This window comes from Elephantulus edwardii, unplaced genomic scaffold (genome assembly GCF_000299155.1).
Source record: "Elephantulus edwardii isolate Elephantulus edwardi_28Jun2011 unplaced genomic scaffold, EleEdw1.0 scaffold00148, whole genome shotgun sequence".
In the NCBI taxonomy this organism is placed as follows: Eukaryota; Metazoa; Chordata; class Mammalia; order Macroscelidea; family Macroscelididae; genus Elephantulus; species Elephantulus edwardii.
The window spans coordinates 4,304,100-4,325,569 of NW_006399898.1; the positions used below are offsets into that span (position 1 = coordinate 4,304,100).

At 51.6% G+C, this 21,470-nt stretch overlaps 1 protein-coding gene across 1 annotated transcript; it reads right to left on the bottom strand.

The window, feature by feature from the left end:
* Positions 1-3,983: 3,983 nt before the first annotated feature.
* LOC102863822 lies at positions 3,984-20,889 on the bottom strand. The gene is made up of 4 exons (XM_006894695.1): positions 20,527-20,889; positions 20,043-20,170; positions 6,391-6,766; positions 3,984-4,211 (listed from the first exon to the last, which is right to left on the bottom strand). The coding sequence occupies exons 1-4, from the start codon at positions 20,887-20,889 to the stop codon at positions 3,984-3,986; spliced, it is 1,095 nt and encodes a 364-aa protein (XP_006894757.1).
* Between the last annotated feature and the right edge of the window lie 581 nt (positions 20,890-21,470).

A 21,470-nucleotide genomic window follows, 5' to 3' on the forward strand; every position in this document is an offset into this window, starting at 1 on the left:
TGCCTCGCTGGCCCTCGGGATTTTCCATCTCTTCCCAGGATGAGAAGGGCCCACTCACTCAATCTCCTGTTTTCTTTGTTTTCAAAGTGCTGACTTTCCCTGTTTTTTTTTTCTCTTTCCCATTTCCCTTCTCTGGTTCACGGGCCGTGAACCTCCCGTCTCTGAGGGTGGGAGGGTTTGCGTTTGCGTAGGATGTGCGTTTTCAGTAGATAGGCACTCCCCAGGTTTGGGTCTCCCTTCCCAAGTCTTGATTTACAAACAGCAAGCAAAGTGACCAGTTCTGTGGCAAACTGTAGCTCCCGTGTGTCTCATCTCCCTCTGCTCTTCCGCTTACGTGAAGGTCACCGAGACTGTCCTCGCCCCACCCCTCGCCCCATAAGCTCATAGCAGCCTTCAAGATCTTGTTTGTTCCATGAATACTGACCGCGCGCTTTCTTAGTATCTGAGCCCTCCAGTGGCCATCCAGCCTAGATTCTGCTCAACAAAACTCTTGCTTAAGCATTTGCATGATTTAGAGTGCTTTAAAGTCAATTAAAAAAATATATATATAAATGCACAAGTTATAAATACAAAGAACATCAGGCCAAATGCATCAAAGACCCCCCCACCCCCTGAGAATTTTCACACAGAGACAGTCTTGGTGATTTCAGTTGTGCGTTAATGTTGATCACACACCATCGGGGGAAGAAAAAGACTCACAGTGTTGGCATCTTTGTATGTATTTATTACTTGAGGTAATAAAGCTTATTTTCATTAACCGTTGGTATCAAAGCGTGTTCTTGAGTTGGCATTTCAAGTCGGTGAGCAATAGGGACTGTCGTCCGTCGTCCCCCCCCGTCCCTTCCATCCTGGGGGGGCATGCTCTTATGACGGCAACACACCTGTTGGCCGACGTCCGAGGTAGGGGGTCAGGGGAGGAGGTGTCCTGATGTTGGCAGTCATAAGCGTCTGTTAGGAAAACAGGGCAGGTCTTGTGACCGACTGTCTTTTCAGTCGCTTGCTGTGCTCCTCAAGGCTGGACAGTGAATAAGGATGAATAAGTCAGACTTTGGACAAGTGCAACCAGAGTGTTCTTTGGAGGCAGGGATAGCAAAGCCTCGTCTTCCGTTCCCACTTGAGTGTTCTGCTCCCTCGGGGAGAGCAGGGCGGCGCTGTCTGGAGAACACACAAGACAGGCCCCGCAGTGCCTTCGAGGGGATTTTGAGGTGAATATAGAGGCTCCCAGGGTGTCTGGTGGATAGACAGGTAGCAGAGGACGTGATTGGCTTCTCAACCATGAGGTAAGCTCCCTGCCACTGAGGGGTACATTCCTACCCAGGAGTTGTTCCTGGGGAGTGAGTGGACATCACCTCACAGTGGATGCACTTGGGTGTCAAGCAGAAATGCTGTGTGTGTGCTGATAAAAGAGACCATTAGCTGTGCCCACTCTCACCCCAACGGTAAGGGGTTACAGTCTAGAGCTGCTGTAACAGATACTTCAAGTGGGTGTCTTCATCAGATGTTCTGTCACAGGTCAGGAGGGCAGTGACCAGGGGACGAGACAGGACTTGGTCTTGACTCTGCAGCACCTGCATTCCTGGGAAATCTTGGCTTCAGTCTTTCCGTGAGGGAAGCTGGGTTTTGGACCCAGCACAGGTTCCTTGGGTCCAAAACCAGACTTTGCTCCTGGCTTTGCGGTGGTCAGGCAGCCACTTCTTTCCTCTCGTGAGACTCTTGGGTGCTGACCCAGGCTCTGAGCTGGTGTGTAGGTGGACAGTAGATGGCTGAAGGACAAGAGGCAAGCCTACCCCAAAGACGGGTCACTGTGGGTCCTGGGGTCTCTTGTGAGCTCCACCTGCGAAAAAGACTTCCTTCAAGTTGGAGCAGAGTGGTGACCTGTGTCAGGGAGTGACATGCCACCCTAATCCTCACACAGCTGACTGGTTTATCACATCATGGGGTGATGACGTCACTACATAACTGCCCAATCATGGTCCAACCGAATTGACTCCTTTTGGGGGACACAGTTTAATCCATGGCTGCTGTTTTAACGATTGGTCAATCCAGCTGAGTTACAAATTTACAAACTAGCCAGGTTTCAGAGACCTCATCTTTGAAATCTGTTGGCAGATCATCCAGGAGCTGATGGGTGTTCCTCCTCCACCCTGTTTCAGGGCGCTGCCTCATCTATTAGCTAATGGATTAAACAGGCAAATAACTCATTAACCTTTAAATCTTTCCCCACCTTTTGCCTCATTCTCTTCACCTGACATTATAATAACAGACATCTGAGTGTCCTGGAGCAGATGACAAGGTGCCACAAGATCCTATTAATGTCTGACCCAGTTCTACAGTTTGTCCCCAAGGCAAAGCTGATGCTTAGTAAACACTGACTCAAATCATACTTCTGTTGTCGTTGTTGTTATGTGCCGTCGAGTCGTTTGCGACTCATAGCGACCCTATGTACAATAGCCCTAAACCGTGCTCTATCCTGTGCCAACCGCACTGCCTCTGACACTCCCATCCCGATTACCCCAGTCACTGAATCAATCCACCTCATAGAGGGTCTTCCCCTCCTGCGCTGTCCCCCTACTCTACCCAGCATGATGTCCCTCTCTAAAGACCTGTCTCTCCTTGCAACATGTCCAAAGTATGTCAGACGAAGCCCCAGAATCCTTGCCTCCAAGGAGCAGCCTGGTTTAATCCTCTCTACGATGAATCTGTTTTCTTGGCAGTCCATTCAATACTCTTCTCCAGCACCATAGCCCCCACAATACACAACTCTCAGCCAAACAGTAAGGTGAATGGGATCCTCAGAACAGTCAGGCCAAGCTCAAAAGGGCCGCATTTGTGCAGGTAACAGGTTCGACAGACAGGCAGAGAGAGAATGGAAGGCTGGATGGAAACGAGAACCACAGGGAGGAAGTGGGGAGAGTGGTTACAACATGGAGTTTGTAATCAGTATCAGGAAACAAAAGGCATCTGAATGGTTGCAAGGAAAGCAGTCTGCTCTGTAAATGTTCACTCGAATCAAAGTAAAAATGCATACACAAATGCACATGAGGATTTGTTTTTAAAAAATACTTATTTTCTCTTCCAACCTTTTATGATCAAGTTTGGTGTCCTGGTGTCACAGTTAAGTGCTCAGTGGGGTGTCAGGATGGCACAGGGCTGGGCAGTGTTTGGTTCTGTTCCACTGGGAAGGACAGTTCTATATGTCACGAGGGGTTGGCACCAGTTAAATCAGCTCTGGCGTACCCAACAGTAAGGGAGGCACAGAAACTCCCTGGCACATGTAGGGCTTGCAGAAGTAGCCTACGGTCAGTACCTTTCTGTCTGCCTCAGAGGCCGAAACAGAACATCACCAGCCACCCAGGAGGCCCCTCCACCCCACAGGGTGACAGGAATCATTTTGCATTTATGTAGCTTTATTCTCACAGTGGAGCTCTGGTGGCCTAGTGGCAAGAAGCTGCACTGCAACTGTAAACGCACGCGGTTCAAGTCTCCCAGCTACTACTGTGAGAGAGATGGGTAATCTCCTCCCGGGTGGTCAAACTGCCTCTGAAAACCCGCCAGAGGGTCAGCTCTGGGTCGGTACCAACTTGATGGTTCGTGACAATATTCTCAAAAGAAGCACTGCTAGTAACCAGTTCAGTGTCATCCACGTTTTAGAAAAATGTCTCTGAAAAGTAATTTGTCAAGAAAAAAAGACATTTTTTTAAAAAGTAATTGTCATAAAATATTTTCTTATACGCTCTCTCATTCCGAAGGCAGGAAGGAGAAGGACAGAAGGATTAGTGGAAAGGAGAATCACAGGGAGGGAGCAGGGAGATTGCTTTACAGTGGGGGGGGGGATTGTAATTAATGTCATAAACCAAAATGTGTGTGAGGGGTTGAATGGAAAAGCAGTAAGCTTTGATGTACACAATAAAAACAAAACAAAGCTCTCTGCTAACACCGGAGGAGGCCACTGTCCCGAGGGCTCTGTGGGGCCTGGCTGGGCTTCAGCCCCCCTCCTGGGCGTTCTCGCTCGCTTCCCGCAATTCCTTCAGGTGCTTCTTTTTCTCCAGGGTTTCCTTGGCTCTCTTTTTCCTCTCCTGCTTTTTCTTCGTGGCCTCTCGTTTCTCTCTCTGGACCAGGCTGTCCCCCCCGTTGGAGAGAACGTCCAGTTTTTCTTGCAGGATCCTCCGAGCCAGCTTTCGGTTCTGATCCACTGATCTCGTCTGGTGACACTGTAAAGGAAGATGGTTTGGAATGTGAAACTTCGGCCTCGGGAAGTGGACAGGGCCCCCTTAGACTCAGGCTCTGGGCTTCATTTGGTCAGCGGGCCCAGAGGCAGCGTCATACCTGCTGAGGTTCCTGGGGAGTCAGTGACCAGAGCCAGCTGTGCTGCTGTGACTTGGCCCCGGCTCTGGGACAAGGCCTTCGCTGAGTGTCTCAGGATTAGCAGTGGTGGTTTTCTGTTTATTTGGAAGCAAACCCAAAGGTCATACCGGTGGCTGTGGAGGGGAGCCAACTCCTGCCACCCTTGTATGCCACAGAGTGGAACAGCCACTGCGATTCCTGGCTGTGGGCTTTATGCCAGCGAACTGCCAAGCCTCTCTTCTGTGGTGCGCTGACTGGGTCAGAACCTGTGACCTTGAGGTCAGTAGCCCAGAGGTCTTAGAAGCAATGGCAGCCTTCAAATAGTTCAAAGTCCCCAAATGATGTTGAGCCACCCACGGGTCATCTAGTCTGCAGCCAGGTTACGTAAGACCGGAATTACTGTGGGTGAGGACTGGAAAAATAAGATTGAAAAAAGATTTGGTAAGAGAAATTCTAAGCAATTAGGATGAAAGAATAGTAGTAAAGGCAGGTTTCGAGTGCTGGGGGGTTAAATCACTCTGATTCCAGCTCTTTGTGACCCTGTGAGGGCAGAAGGGAGATGCCTTAGCTTCCGAGGCTGTGGCCTCTCCCTGGGCAGACACTGCCCCTGGCTCTTGTCTGGTTAACAGTTGTTGTTGTTAAATGTCGTTGAGTCAGGCGACTCATAGCGACCCTATGAAGGAGAGTCCTCGAAGCTTGGGTGCCTTTCATCCTCTCTCCAGGTTCATAGCGTTTCCAGAGGCAAGCTACTATGGAAGTGGATGCCACTCCTCCTTCCAAGCTTGTTTTAATCGGGGAGCTCCACCCCACTCTGTCTGCGTTGGGTAGTCAACTTTAACGCATTTGACACATCCGTGTCACAGTGTTCAGCCTCACAGCAACCACGTATGGCAACTTGTACACCAGGGCTATACAACCTAGAGGAATGTCTGAACAAAACCAATGAAAGACAGGCCCGAGGGCCACGGATGAAAAGCCACCCACCTTTGGCTTGGCAGCATCGCTTTCTGTGCACTGGGCCAGCTGATCACTCTCTCTGGTTAACGGTAGGAAGTATATATGCTGGTGTGTTGTTGCTCACCTTACAAGCCAGCCTATCATTTGGCTTAAAGCTGGAGGGTGGGGTGGCGAGCTGCACTGCTTTTAGATCAGAGCTGCTTTTTTTTTTTTAAAAAAAATTATTTTGTCTGTACCGTCAAATCAGATCTGACTGGTACAGGAGGAGATTGCCCCTCCTTCTCCAGCAGAATCTGGTGGATTCGAACCGCGTACCTCTGGGATTGCAGTGCAGCTTCTTGTCACTAGGCCACCAGAGCTCCCTCAGAGCTGCATTTTTATGCAAGGAGGAAGGCTCCAGACCCAGCACTGGCCTCCACTCGGGCTGGGATCCCTGGGGTTTATAAGAGGAGGTGCCCACCCAGGTCAGTGGGGCTGAGGGCTTGTGGGCAGGGGCTCGGCACACCCTCTGACCATCTGCAGGGCTGGGAGCATCCAGACACAGTGGTGCCCACTGACCCGGGGCGGAGCTGGTGGAGGTCTCAGGTAGGACCCCCAGGCCTCAGGTACCGGCGGGAGGAAGGATCCAGGGCCAGGCTGGTAGAGGGCAGCACCAGGCAGCAAGGACAGACAGACAGACACACACACCAGCCAGCCAGAGTCCCTGGGCACTGCGGGGTCGATGCCCATCCCCAGGTAAAGCAGAGCTGTCCCACAGGCTGTTATCTTCCCAGAAAGGGGAGCCCGGGTGATTCAGTGGGTGAAGTGTTTGGCCATTAGCTGAAAAATGGGGTGCTCAGTGGAGAAAGATGTGCAGTCTGCTCATGTGAAGGTCTTTATGAAGCAGATTGCCAAGTGGAGTGGATGGATTCAAACAGTCGACCTTTGGGTCAGGAGCTGAGCGCTTAACCATAAGGGGTTTTGCCCTCTAGGAACCAAAGTGCCTCTGCACAAGGCTTGTGGGAGGCGGGTCCCGTCAGCCCACTCAGGAAAGCTGAAGCCCGGAGAGGAGGAGTAGCCTGGCCGCACTGGGCCCGAGCCTGTCCCTACCTTCACCACGATGCCCGAGGGGAGGTGCTTCAGCACCACGCAGTTGCTGGTCTTGTTGGTGGCCTGGCCGCCGGGGCCGTGGCCTTTCACAAACTGCTCTTCAAGCTCGCTCTCCTGCAGCGTGGGCAGCGCAGGCTGGCCCTTCTTGTCCGCCAGCTGGCCCGGAGTGATAGCAATACCTCGGGACAGCCGCACTAGCACGTCCCACTGCCCGAGGCCCTGCAGCCCCGCACCGGCCTTGCTCAAGGACGACACCCGGAGGGGAAGAAATAAAGCCAAGGAGCCCATGGAGGACGCGGTGTGCCGCCCTGACCAGAGGGGCGAGGCCGATGTCCTGCAGGCTGCCTGCAGAGGGTCCAAGGCCGGCCTGTGCCACCTAGGGGATTCAGAAACGAGGGCAGACAGGTCAGCCAGCCGGACCCCTGCTCCCCAGCCCTGCCCTGCCCACTGCTGCTCTGAAAGCCTGTTTTCTACCGGAACTCCACCCCTCCAAAGAGCCTGCTGTGGACACTGCTCCCGGTGACCCTCTGTGCGGGCCGGCGGCAGCTGTCTCACGGGGCTCCGAGTCTGTCACCTTTCCAGGAGGGGCAGGGTGGCACAGTGGCTCTAGCCTCGGCAGTGGACAGAATGGTCGGTGCCTTGAACAGAAAGATGTGTCTCTGCTGCCAGAAAGATGTGGCAACCCTGTGGTGGCCTTGCTGCGATGCCAACCCAAAGGCAGGCAGTTTGAATCCCCCATCTACAATTTACCTCCTCTGAAAACTCGCGGGAGGGTCAGCCCCGAGTTGGTTCCGATTCCACGGCAGGAAGCTGTCAGGGAGTTCTGCCCTATCCTGGAGGGTTGCCGTGAGCTAGAACCAACCCAGAGATCAATTTTTATGGGAAGGTGAAGTGGTGGTGCAGCAGTGAGCTAACGGAAAGTTCAGTGGTTCGAGCCCACCAGCCACTCTTGGAAAATGAAGCTCTGGGCAGCTGTCCTCTGTCCTCTGGGGTCCTACGTGTCAGCATCGACTCGGTAGCCACTGGCCTGGCTTTGGTTTGCAATCCTTTTGGAAGTAAATGGCCAGGCCTTTTCTCTCTAGCACCAGTCACTGGTGAGTTTGAACCCCTGACCTTTTAGTTAGCAGCCGTGCACTGAACTACTGTACACTGGGTTTGGCGGTGTCAGGCTGCTGCTAACCAAAAGACTGGCAGTTCGAATCCACTGGTTGCCCTGCAGGAGTAAGATGAGGCAGCCTGTTCCAGTAAGGATTTACGGCCTGGAAACCCAACAGAAAGACAGAGTCATACTCCGTGGGCTCCTAACTATTTACCCTGGACTCCTGCAGAGTTTGTCCTCTTTGACTGATTATTTCATTCAGCATGACGCCCTCCAGGCTTATTTATCAGATAGCAGACCTAAAATATCTCCCCAGTACTCAGAGGTGCTGTTCTCACAGGAAGGGCAGCTTTAGTGTGAAGGCAAAGGCGCAGAGCTGAGATCTGATACAGAGCTCATCATTCAGCGGCTAGGATCTGGGTCAAGTGATGAAGTGACGCGCTTTCAATGTCAGAGAATCTTGCTGGCTCTGCAGACCCCGCCGCCTCGTTCCACAGAGTCAACTGCCTTCGCTGCGCCCAGCCGTGGTCAAGCCCCCAGCCCAGGGTATTTCCACATTGCTGTTCTGACGAGCCCCTGGGCTGATGTCCAAGATGTGTGCAGATCAAGTCCAAAGGCAGCAGAAAACACGCTCAGAGTCCTGGGTGGAAGGTCCTGGCCGTGAGGGTTCCTGCATTCACAGATTATTCCTGGGTTGACATGGCCAGGGTGGGGGCTCCTCCTGCTGGTCAGTCCAGCTGTGTGGGGACACTTGAGGGTAACATCACCCCAAAGCACACAGGTCGTGGCATCCTGTCCATGGCAATTGCTGGACCCACTAGGAATGGCTCTGGGCTTTCCCCTGCATGCTAAGGGTTGGATGGCCAAGGGTAAAGGTGCAGGTGTGGCAAGCCCAGAGAGATGGTCGGGGCTGACTGTGGACAGGGCCATGTGCTGCTCTGTGCTTCCTGACCCATCTCCAGCACCGGGCCATTCCTCTACAGCTCGGGCGTCCCCTGCTCTGGGGTGCCTGCCACCCCTCTGCGCTCTCCCTCACTTCTGTTCTGCCGGTCCCATGCTTCCTGGTCCTCCTCCAGCTTCACCTGCATTTCAGGGTTAAGGCTTGTTGTGATTATGCAATAAAAACGAAACAGCAGCAACAAAGGAATGAATGGCGGGGGGGGGGGGGGGGGGGGGGGAGGGGGGAGGGTGCAACGCAGAATGGAAAGACCCTGGCAAGCCTGCGTCTGTGATAGCCGCGCTGACTTGAACAGTCTGGGCGAGCCAATCTCGCCATCCATCAATGTCAGGAGTGCTGATTTTGAGCGTTTCCAGTTTTGTGGATTTGAATAGGAGCATCTGCTGTCTCGGCCACATTGCCAACACGCCTTCCAAGTGTTAGGACCGCCTCTCAGGGGCCAGACGGACAGATCGGTGGTAAAGTGTTCAAGTTCCCGCGTAAGGTGCCGGGAGGGTCAGGAGGTGAAATGGGTTAAGCTCTGCCTTCTTGGGGCGTGAAGCCTTCTGGAAGGAGGGCAGATTACTGAACACAAAGCCCGGGGTAAGAACGTGAGGCGTGGCAGAAGGCTACGCCGCCATCTGGTAAAGGAATGATACGGAGAAAGAGAATTGTGAAGAGTGCGGCGGGGCCCAAAGGCCTTTGCTTTTCTCAGGCATCCGGATGGCAGAAGGAGCGAAAGCTGTCACTTCTTGGGATGAAAATCAGAACGCAGGCAAGGGTGGGAAGGAAGGATGAGGAGAAATGGTAACCACAGGGAGGACGTGGGAAGAGTGCTTGCTGCTCCTGTGTACAGACTGCAACAGTGTCAAGAAAGAAATTGGGTATGGGTGGGTGAATGGAAACCCAATTTGCTCTGTAAACTTTCACAGATCCCATTAAGAAGTTAAACAAAAAAAAAAGGCCTCTCCTTCATATATTTTCTCTCAAAGAAGGACGCCCCCAACTCTTTAGGGCTGTAACTTTCTAATAAATCTTTTTACCTAAAAAAAAATTTACCAAAAAAAAAGCAGTTCTTTTAAGAGACTGGCATATTTCCCTATATAATTTAACTCTTGTTGGTCAAACATTCTTCTAGGTTGTATAGTCCTGGTGTGTCCACTTGCCGTACAGAGGTAACTCGTGGTTGCTGTGAAGCTGAACCCTGTGACACTGATGTGTCAAATGCGATAACAGTTACCCATGGTCGACAGTGTTTGGTGGCACATTCTGGTTGCAACAAGCTTGGAAGCAGGAGTGGCATCCACTTCCGTAAATAGCTTGCCTCTGACATTATGCTGAGTGAAGTATCTCAGTCACAAAAGGACAAATACTGTATAGTGCCACTGTTGTAAAACAGGACTGACCTTGGGGTTGGGGAGAGACTGAGAAAGATGGGTTCAATAATGTATACTGCATTGAAACAGATGAGGGAGAAAACTGTTTAAAAGGGTTATGGGATTAGGTATTATTGTCATGACAGGAGTCCAGAGCGATGGCTACATGGTAAAGTAGACCTGGGGGAGGGTTTGTAAAACAATGAAAGAATTTGTCTTTAAGTTTTCCAAGAGGGTAGTGTGCTAGGGGGGAGAGCTGGGAGGGGAGAAAAATGCAACAATGAATGAATGGAAATCCAAAGTCTCTGTAAATTTTTACTGAAATTAATAATGAATTTAAATAAATAAAGAAAAAGACGGAAAAAAATAGCTTGCCTCTGGAAACCCTATGAACCTGGAGAAAGGATGAAAGTCACGCACGCAAGTGTCGAGGACTTTCGTTCGTAAGGTTGCTGAGTTGCCTATGACTCAACGGCAATTAACAACAACAGACACATGCATATAAAGAGTATTGTGCTTACAGGAAGGCTCAATAAATCCTGCTCTCATTTCATACAGGTTTATTGTAATGATCAGAGCCAAAGTGTCCTGGAAAGGGCTGGAGAAGGATTCTGTACCAAAGCGGTGACTCCTGGGTGGGCTGGGGGGCTACCCAGGTGCTTCCGGCCTCCTGCTCCCCTAGGGAAGGTGAGTGGTCCCAGCTGCTTCCTCTGAGTCTGTACACAGCTCCTTTTACTGTCTCAAACCATTTTCCCTGTAGCTCGAGGCAATGGGTCAGTCTCTCTCTGACAGAGATGGAAACCAGAGCAGAAGTAAATTCACTCCTGAAGGCACTAACGGAGGTTAATCTAGCCATGCAGTGACTTCACGGCCCGGGCTCGCTCTCAGCCTGCTTACCCTTCCCTTCCGCTAGTCTGACTGTTGATACCTCCTGAGCCCACCTGCCCTCCAGATGAGTCCTGAGAAAACCTCGCCAACCTGCGGCCACTGAGTGGACTCCGACTGACAGAGGCTCTCCTCAGCTTTCTGGGTGTAAATCTTTACGGGGTGGGGGGACACACACAGCTTCATCTTTTCTCCCGCACAGCGGCTGCTGGACCCAACCTTTCACTCAGCAGCCGGCTTCTCTGACCACTGCGCCACCAGGACACCTTGATTTTGAAAGAGTGATATTTTCTGGTGCTCTGAAAATTAGTTTTGTGAGTGAGAAAAACGGTCTCTGTCTCCACAAAGTACCGATTCCAGGACTTCGTCTGAACTCTCTAAACAAAGAATCAGCTTCTCCAGAGGGTCAGTGACAGACAGCGTTAAGTGCCTGCCACCATGGGTTCAAGCACAGCCGTGGTGGTGGGGACGGGGCGGGGCACTGTCCAGTTGTACGTGGTCACTACAAGCTGTAACGGACTCCATGGCGCACGACTAAGTCACTGTCCCTAATCCAGAGAACAAGACCGCTTTGTGTGGCGGACAGCTCTGAGCCCCGGCCGCTCTGGGGTGTCTCTTCCGCTGGTTAGTGAATGTGGCCAGGCAGGACAGCCCTGGGTGACAAAGAGAGCCAGTGAGGCTGTGTCTGTGGGAGCGAGACTCCCAGACAAAGGGCGGGGAGCAGGGCCCTTTCATCGGCTGCTCTGTCACCGGCCCCCATTGTGCTTCGAATCTGTACCTTTCTGTCCTAGTTCCGAGCTGAGAGACACGCTGGACGGTCTCCCACCCAACCGGAGTTCTAGAAGGTCCCTGGCACTCAGTGACCAGCGGCGGCTTTGTCTACCAGCTTATTCCGACAGCCAATCAGGCGATCCGAAACGCTTCCACCGTCTCCTGGAGTGCTGGCCCAGCTCCAATGACAGCTAAAAATGACAAACACACCCATGGCTTCACTTCCCCAAAGCCCGGAGAAGAACAGTGATTGGGTTTCAGGTTCTGTGATAGCCACAGAGCCACCGAAGGCTCTGGGGGACGATAAAGGCAGCTCAGATCACAGCCCATCCTGACAGTAAAACAGAGAACGGAAGAGGGGGGAAAGAGGCGCTGGCTGGCTGGAGGAGGCCCGCCGGAGGCACGTTCCCTCCCGGGAGCAGGGGGCTCTCATCCAGGGCTGTGCTCCAGCTCCACTCCACCTGGCCTCGCTGTCAGCGTCCACACCAGCTGACAAAGTAAGGGGGAGAGGGGCCCTCACTGGGTCCCAGCTTGGCCAGATTCCACAGAGTGGGTCTGAGGCCTTGACCAAAGAGAATGCTAGTTTGCTTAGCAGATTATTTTAAATGTGTACTATGTGCTGGGGGTGGGGGGGCTCACATAATCCCCGGAGCCGGAGGTTTACAAGAGAAATGAAGATGCTCCTAGAGTCAGTAGAAAGGGACTCTGTTCACATAGTGCATAACATGTTGAGCTGTAACCACAAGGCTGGAGGTTTAAATCCACCAGCTACTCGATGGGAGAAAGACGGACAGTGTCCCGTAAGGATGAGAGCTTTGGGAAGCGGAGGCAGGGTGGCTGAGTCGGGTGGGCCTGGCCCGATGGCAGGGGGTCAGGGGTGGTTTTGCAGTGACTGGGTCACCTCCTGTCAGCCCCAAGGGCATTGCCTGTTCCAGGAAGGCTTCGCCGTGAGTTTCAGCCAGGTGAGCTCCAGCGGCTCCATGTCCACACAGTTCGAGGCTGTGGCTTTAGGGAAGCAGGTCACCAGGCCTGCCTTCCAGAAGAGGCATCCCTGGGGGGACTAGAACTGCCGAGTGGCTGAGCATTCAGTCACTGGTGCTGAACCAAAAGACCAAAGTAGACCCACTGCCATCAAGCTGACTCCAGCCCCTCCGCGGCCCTGCAGGGGAGGGCAGAAGGACCCACACATTCCCCAATGGCTAAATATTTTCTTTTTTTTAAATTTAATGTTATTATTTTTGTGTGTATACCGTCAAATCAGAACTGACTGGTACAGAAGGAGATTGTCCCTCCTTCTCCAGTAGAGCATCTGGTGGATTTGAAGCGTGCACCTCTGGGATTGCAGTGCAACTTCTTGCCACAAGGCCATCATCAGAGGTCAGGGCTAAATCTTTACACAAGCACAATGACGCATCTTCCTCCCAGAGAGCAGTGGGTGGGCTTGAACTGCCCGCCTTGTGGCTAGTAGGTGGATGCTCTGACCACTACACAATCCCCCCCAGTGGCTGATGTCAGGCGTGGCGCTGCCTTTGATTAAGTGCCTCTCTTTGATGCAGGGGTCCCATCAGCAGGCATCCCTCCATTAGCCCCCACAGTCCACCCCACACGGGAACGGCTTCTGGATATGGACGGTGTGTCCCTCTTCACAATATAGCCCCTAATGGGAGCAAACACAACAACAGGTTTAAACTTGACGTTGCACCCACAGCTCTCATGCTCTCCCATCTCAGTGGCTCTGCAAGGCAGACACAGGCAGATCTAGGAGACACTGCTGGTTCGGTTCCTGACCACGACAATAGCACTGCTGTAAAGTGAGCCACGTGCATGTCCCAGATAACAAGGTGGGCTTGCAATCGCCTGCAGTCCGTGAAGGGGCAACAGTGAGGAGGTTTGGGATAGCATGAGAAGGACTAAAATGGGACCCAGCCGGTTCAAATCCACCAGATACTCTGCTGGAGAAGGAGGGGGCAATCTCCTCCTGTACCAGTCAGATCTGATTTGACGGTACACATAAAAATAATACAATAAAAAAAAATAGAATGTTCACTAAAATGGGACCCAGTGACACGAAGTGAGCATGGGTGGTGGAAAAATAGAGCCGAGAGACTGGGTGGACGGACGTAGGTGGTCACGAACCTGCAGTCTGTCAAAATAACTTGGTTATGTTCACAGTGCAACCAAGCCAGGTATGCCTGGAAAGGGGATTTCTAAATCTGTTTCTAGGACAATATACGCTTTCATTGTCTGGCTTGCCTCCTGACTGCCATGTGTCTAAAATTCACGACTTGAGGACTTTGTCGGAAGGTCCAGTGCTAATTCCCTTTAACTTAAATATGTGGTGACCTGTGGAAATGCCATGAAAGCCAACCTCAGGGAGGGAAGAAAAGAGAAGACATACAGGAATATGAAGGATTAATGAATGGACCGTGAGAACCTCGACCCCCACGGCCATGACCCTGACCCAGAGGGTACCGACTACTACTGCCAGCTCACCTCAACGGGATCACAATACAGGGTCCTGGCACGGATGCGGCAACAATGTAGAACAAAACGAAAATTCTTAAACAAGGCCGGTTTAAGCAGCTCTGGTGGCACAGTCCATAGCAAGCTGCACTGCTAATAAAACACGGGCGGGCTTGCTGGTCTAAGAGGGACTGGTGGAACCCCTGAGGCTAGAACCCGCCACCCTCTGACCCTGCCACCTTTGGCTCAACTTCCCGCCAAACAGCAGACAGGCCTGTACGGTGGTCAGGGAGGCACATATCCTGAGGTATCATCTATGCAAGATAAAAAGGCAACGTTTGCTCAGGGATAAAGCTGAGAAAGGCAGGAAGGGATGAAGAAAAGAGTGCGTGGAAATGAGAGTCAGAGGGTGGGGTGGGGTGTGAGGGTCACCACTTCTAACCAGTTCCCCGGTGAGGCTGTGGCTTCTTGTCTGTGGACCACGGGGACAGTGGACAGCGCCTGGATCCTGGTGCTGGGACTGTCAGTGTGTGTGACGAGAGGGAAATGGGGAAGGAAAGGGGTTAAGAGAATGAGCTGAGAGAGAAAGGAAATCATTTAGCGGGCATAAAAAAAGTAGGTGAACATTGATCTGTGCTCACAGAGGGTGAAATGATAGAAAGGGGCTGAACAACTGGGCCGTCAGAACAAAGAGCTAAAAACGCAGCTTTTGTTCTGCGGTTGCATCCACTAGACACAAATCACAAGCCATGTGTGAAAGTGTAAATTTTTCTCCTACATCTATGTCTCACATAGTGAATACCTATCTGATATTTTTGCATTTCTAACAATAGTGAGGGAGTGATCTATTATTTGACTACTCTGCTGATTCACGAGGGGCTGGGCACGGTGGCAGCGGCTGTGTGGGGTGGCCCTTCGCTGGAAGGGTCTCTGGGTGTGCTGCTGTCCCAGGCCCTCTGGCCCTTGCTGCCAGCAGAGGGCTCTGTGTTCCTGAGCTCCCAGCACCGGCCTCCACTATGGCCGTGGCTTCCGGGCAGCACCATGCCAGCGGGTAGCTGTTCTTGGTAGCTGGCCACTACGTGCCTGCTCCCTAAGCCATGGCATCCAGTCGCCTTGCACGCATGTGAAAGCTGGACAATAGGTACGGAAGACCAAAGAATCAGTGATGCTTGGAACTATGGTGCTGGGGAAGAATACGGACTAGGCCACGGCCTGCCGGCTCAGGAGCAAACACGTCTGTCCCAGACGAAGCGTGGCCAGCGCGCTCCTCAGAAGTGAGGCTGGGGAGACTGCCTCACATCCTTTGGAGCTGTTATCAGGAGCGGTCAGTCCCTGGAAAAGGACCTCACGCCTGGGAAAGTAGAGAGTCAGGGGGAGAGGAAGACCCTCAGGGAGGTGCAGTGCCACCAGGGCTCCAAGGACGGCACGGAGATGGACGGTCCAGGAGCAGACAGGGTCTTGTTCTGTTGTCCGGGGTCATTATCATGAGGAGTCAAATGTCAGACCCCCAACAATATAAGGCCGGAGGCCCTGCAGCTCACAAGTGTGGTGGGCTGTGAAGAAGTAAGGTTATCAGAGGGTGCCTGGAAGAAATGCATGCTAGTTTCACTGTATCTCAAATTTGTCCAGAAGCCTGGGTGTCTCGCCAGGTGGGGGGATTGGGGGTTTGGAGCGGGTCCTGGAATCAAAGGCCTGCAGGGTGGGTGTGAGTGGAGCTGGGAGGGGGCTCCTTGTGGGCAGCTCTGACCCAGCACAGGAGAAAGGGGCAGCAGCTGGGCCTCAGTCCTGAAATCCCACAGCCTGTCTCTATCTAGCCTCGTCTCCTCCAGGCCTCTGCAGAGGAACAGTCCAGAACTTGGCCTACCATAGTGGTGAGCACACAAGCAAATTAGCTGCTATTATTTCTATGATCTTCACTTCCAAATCAAAGATGCTAGATGAATGGATGGTTGGAAAATCGAAAAGAAAAAAAATTCCTCCATTTTCTCATAATGCCAGTTTTTATATAACAGCCTGGACTTTGGAACCTAACCAGGCCGGTAAGTCACACTGAATATGGTGAAAACAAACAGATGAAATATAAACATACTTAAATACACTTTGTTTAACCTATACTATATGCAAAGTTCCTTTATCTGTCCATCCTTCTATCTGTGTTTCATTGACTATACAAAGGCTTTTGACTGTGTGGACCACAACAAACTGTGGCTAACTCTGAGAAGAATGTGAATCCCAGAACACTAGATCATACTTATGTCAAACCTATATTTGGACCAGGAGGCAGTCATCAGAACAGAGCAAAGGAACTCTGCATGGTTCAAAATTGGGAAGGGTGTATACCAGCGATGTGTCCTATCTCCATACCTTTTCAACCTGTATGCAGAACAGATTATCTGGGAGGCTGGGCTCTATGAGGGGAAATGTGGCATTAGGATTGGAGGAAGACTCATCAACAATCTGCACTATGCAGATGATACAACCCTACTTGCTGAAACTCAGAAGGACATTTAGCACTTGCTGCAGAAGGTCAAGGACTGTAGACTTCAATATGGATTGAAGCTCAATATCAAGAAAACAGATTCTTACCACTGGGCTTATTGGCAGCATCGTGATGGTAAAGAGACTGAGATTGTAAACAGCTTTAGTTTGCTTGGCTCTTGAATCAACACTCTTGGCACCAGCAGCCAGGAAATTAAAAGACATATGTGTTGGGAAAGTCTGCTGTCAGAGACCTCGACAAAATACTGAAGAGCAATGATGTCAGTCTGGAGACTAAGGTGCACTTGATACAGGCCAGGGACTTTGCAATCATTTGCTATGCATCAGACAGCTGGACAATGACTAGGGATGATAGAAGCCCCGAGGAACACAGTTCGCCCACACCCAAGGTTGTCCTGAGTTGGCGCTGACGTGACAGTAATTGGTCAGCAGGTTACACAGAGTCGATTCTCAAACAAGGAGGAACAGAGTGGACCGAGCAGGGGAGGGGAAGAGAATACTCGGGGTCTGCTCTAATTGAAGGAGCCCTGGGGGTGCCAGGCCTCTAAGCGAAATGCTTGAGGTTCAATGTACCGGGAGCTGCTTGGGAAAAAGCTGAGGCAGTTCTAGTGGGCCGGCAGGGTCAGGGTGAGTCGGAGTCGACTGGCCGGCACAGGGTAGGTTTTCGTCCAAGTTTGATAGGTTTATTGCTACTAAATTTGAAAGGGTTGAGACTTGAGACAACTAACGAAACAGAGAGAGGAAAATTATTTAATTCACACAATACTGACATCTGTTTTTGTTCTTTTTAAAAAACCTGCAAAGTCGGAATCCACAGAGCATTCCGCCTGACCTATTTATGTGTCTCACTGTGCTTTTTCTCTTTATAAGCTCTAACTGAACTTCCCAACTTATCGCCTATACTATTAAAATAAAGCAGACACAAACAAAAAAGCAGTAATGATGGCATCCCACATTTGTTTCCAAAGGCCTCAACAGGCATGCCACCAGGAGCCCTGGTGGCGCAGTGGTTAAGAGCTCAGATGCTAACGTAAAGGTGGGTGGTCTGGCCCCCCCGGTGCACCCTCTGTAAAGATGGCAGCCTTGGAAACCCAATGGGGCAGTTCTGCACTCTGTCCTATGGGTCACTGTGAACTGGGGCTGCCTGGGCAGCAGTGGTTTTCTCAGGAGACAGTTTCTTAGAATTATTTGAATTTGTAAAAGGTGCCATTTACTATTAATGATGCCTTAAAAGTTCTCAGAGCACTATCAAAGACATTCTATTTCATACAAATGAAGAAAAATAAGGAATGCATATTGCAGGTCAACAGAAGATTTATCTTGGATGACCTCTACAGTTTCAATTTTTTTAAAAAAATTTTATTATTTTTGTGAGTGTACCGTCAAATCAGATCTGACTGGTACAGGAGGAGATTGTCCCTCCTTCCCCGGCAGAGCATCTGGTGGATTCGAACCGTGCGCCTCTGGGACTGTAGTTGCAGCTCCTTGCCACTAGGCCACCAGAGCTCCCCTACATTCTCAATTTTTGAAACTAAATGTATCTCCCTCTCTTGGTAGGTTGACCTTCCACAGTATTCCTCAATAATTTCCTGGAAAAGCATGCCTCATCATCCTCAACTTTCTCTTCTGACTGCTCCTCTCCTTTTTTTCTGGCTCTGAAGCAGCCTTGAAGAGGGGTATGAGTTTACAGTGGGCACCAGCTGGGTTCAATCCCCATGCTCCAGGAGTTACTCAGTGCGCGACCTGGCAATGTTTCCTTAGTCTGTCGTTACCTTCGGTAAAACCAAAATCATGTATGTTGCTGGGAAGGGAAAGCAGACCCAGACCCAGTCCCGCTGAATCGCACTCACGGGAACCCTGTAGGTCAGGGCAGAACTGTTCCAGGGGTTTCTAAGGCCGTGGTGCTTTACAGAGGCTGAATGCCACACTGTTCTCTGTGGGGCAGTTGGTGGGTTTGAACTGCTTGATCTTTTGTTAGGATTTGAATTCTTGAACCAGAGTACTTTTGTTATTTTTTTTTTTTTAATTTTATTTTGTGTGTATACTGTCAAATCAGACTGACTGGTACAGAAAGAGATTGTCCCTCCTTTTCCAGCAGAGTATCTGGTGGATTCAAACTGCGTACCTCTTGGGATTGCAGTGCAGCTTCTTGCCACTAGGCCACCAGAGCTCCCTCAGAGCACTTTTCAAATGAAAAAGCAAAACGAACCCCTCAGGAAAAAAAAAGATTCCCTGTCATGGAATTGATTGGGACTCACAGCAACCCTGTAGGGCAGACTATTGCCCCACAGAACTTCCTAAGATGCAAATGGTTGTGGGAGCGGACTTCCTTCTCCAGTGAAGCAGCTGCTGGATTTGAACCACCGATCTTTTGGTTAATCATTCAATGCGTAACCCTCTATGCGCCAGGCACAGAAAAAAATCAGGGTCTCTTTAAGAGTCATTTGGGAATCAGGAAATAAGCAAAGGCCGGTTGTCTACTGAGGTCATAATCCCAGTCTATGAAATCAGGTCTGAAAGGGGTAATTATGAAGCCAAAAATTTAGCCTGCCTTCTAACCAGGCTAAAATGGGAAGGGAAAAATTGCCTGCTTTGAAATAGGTCTTACTTTCATAAAATTCCTACCCTTATGTATTATCTAATGTTGTTGTTGTTGTTGATTGCCTTCTAGTCCAACACGACTCATAGCGACCCTATGAACAAAAGCCCCTCTATAACTATGAACATTTATTAAAGTTCATAGAGTTTCCAGAGGCATGTTGTTTAGGAAGTGGATGCCACTCCTGCTTCCAAACCTGTCGTAATGTTACTGATTATCTAATCCAGTAAGAAAAATTGCAAAAGATGAAAAGTCTTGTTATTTAAATGCAGCTTGCTATCTCCTACCATGTTCAATAGTTAAACTGCAGATTTAAAGCTTGTGGGTCTTTCCTTTTGAGCTGTGAAGAAGCAGATAGATAGACTGGCACCTCTCAAAGATATTGCCGGTTGCTTCTAAATCAGCAATAAAAACTGCTGCTTTTGGTGGCCTTGAAATATGGTCACTGTTTTCAACTGGTTAGGTACACAAGCTATTAATCAAACAGCCACCAGTTCAAACTCAAGAGCTGTTATGCAGAGGAAGAAGAAGCGGAAAAAAAGGCCACAGTTTGTTTCTGCAAAGTTTTACAGCCTGGGAAGTTCTAAGGGCAATTCTAACCTATCCCACAGGCTTGCTGAGAATCGGACGTGTCTAGACTGCAAAGGGAGGTGTGGTTCTCAGCAATCGCTGCTTGACAATGACATTATTTTGGTTAGATATTACACACAAATTCTATTCACAAGTGGGTTAGCAGGGTCTGATGCGGAGTGGGACTCAATTTACTTAAGCTTGGATCTGAGACGCCTGTGGGGTTTGGAATAAGAGGTTAAAAATAAGTGTCAGGTATTCTTAGCTGGCTCAGATAAGCTGTAAGGCCTCGGATTCGGATGGTACAGAAAAGCTCCCAAACCATCACTTTTTGGTGCCACTTCATGCACACCTGGTGATCCTCGAAGGGAAATGGAAAGCTGGACGTCCCCGTTAACGGGTTGTTAGTATGAAGGATATGAACTGGAGAGTTATGGGCTGGGGGGAGGACACCTGCAAGGCGGAGTGGGTCCACCGTGGGGCCGGGCTAACCACGTCTGCTGCCTCTTATCTAAGCCAGTGCCCTGCAGGTGGTTCTCACTCAGGTACTCTTTCCGGTAGCTGATCGCCAGGCCTTTACCCTGAAGCACCGCTGGGTGAATTCCACCGGCTCACATTCAGGTTAGTGGCAGACTTCAAACTGCTTGCGCCACTCCTAAGCTCTGCTGACATGAGGGCAATTCCACTGCCTTTCAGGCCTCATCTGCAACACCGTCCACGATGAAGACCTATCTTCTCCCTGGGCCTTGTAAATGCACCGAGGAAGAGCCCCTAGCACCCCAGGGTAAACCAGGTACAAGCCTCCCCTCGCCGCCAGGGTTGCGGGACCCAGAATCACAAGCTTGGAAACACATTGTGCCGGCGCCCGGTGCTCTGTCTACAACCCTTGGCAATTGTGAGCAGCCGCAGGGCTGCATGACCTCTGAGGGACGCTTACCGGGTGACAGGACCAGTCTCCGCAGAAAAGGGGTTCCCAGGCGTGCTCCCGGCTCTGCGCACGCGCAGTACTCTTGGCGTGGCTTCCCTCCCCTGCGGAAACTTCGTTCTTACAAACTGCGCATGCGAGAAGCGGAAGCGTCTTTCCCGCGTGGCAGAAGGCTTGTCCCAGAGAGCCAATCAGAAGCGAGACTGTGACCGCAGCCCAGCCCCTCCCATCTTTCAGGGGCGGGGAGCACGCGCGCGCCGCCGCTCGGCTGTCTCCGCCCCCTTGCCGAGCAGCCAATCGCAGGCAAGGTGCTGGGCGCGCGCACGCTCCCCGGTGTTTAACGGTCGCGAGAGGCGGCTCGCCCGAGCCTGACATCGCTAGTGGGAGCGGCGGTCAGGTAAGCGGTCGCTGGCCTCCGGGGGGCTGCCGGTCGCGGGGGAAAGGGCACGAGACTGAGAGGACGCTGACTCGGAAGACCTTTAAGTGTCCAGCTGGGCTAGGGTGAGGAGGGGACGTGGACGCCCGCCACCTCTTCCCACCGGAGCCCGCTGGCGTGTGGGGGGCTTTGCGCGCTGCCGGGTGCCTTTCTAGGCTCGGTGTGATGAGTGACACCCTCGCCGTCCAATGGCAGCGTGCCATTTGCTGAGGGGCGGGAGCGGTGGTTCTTTCTGGGGGATGCGGTGCTCGGTGGCTCACTTTGGGCATCGGGGCTGTGGTTGTCCGTGGGGAGACTTTTCCTCCGCCCTCCCTGCTGTCCGTGGCTTGGGCGACTGCGGGGGTTCGGCCTCCCCTTCCTGCTGGGGGTTCTGTGGCCGCCTCCAGCACCCGAGGTCCGTCCTGAGCGCTGGACTGTCGGGATCCGGCCTCCGGACCTCTGAAATGACCCTCTCTGGTCATCGGGGCGCGGGAAGGGGTCGGGGAGGTGGGGGGGGGGAGAAAGGAGCTCTTGGTGGCGC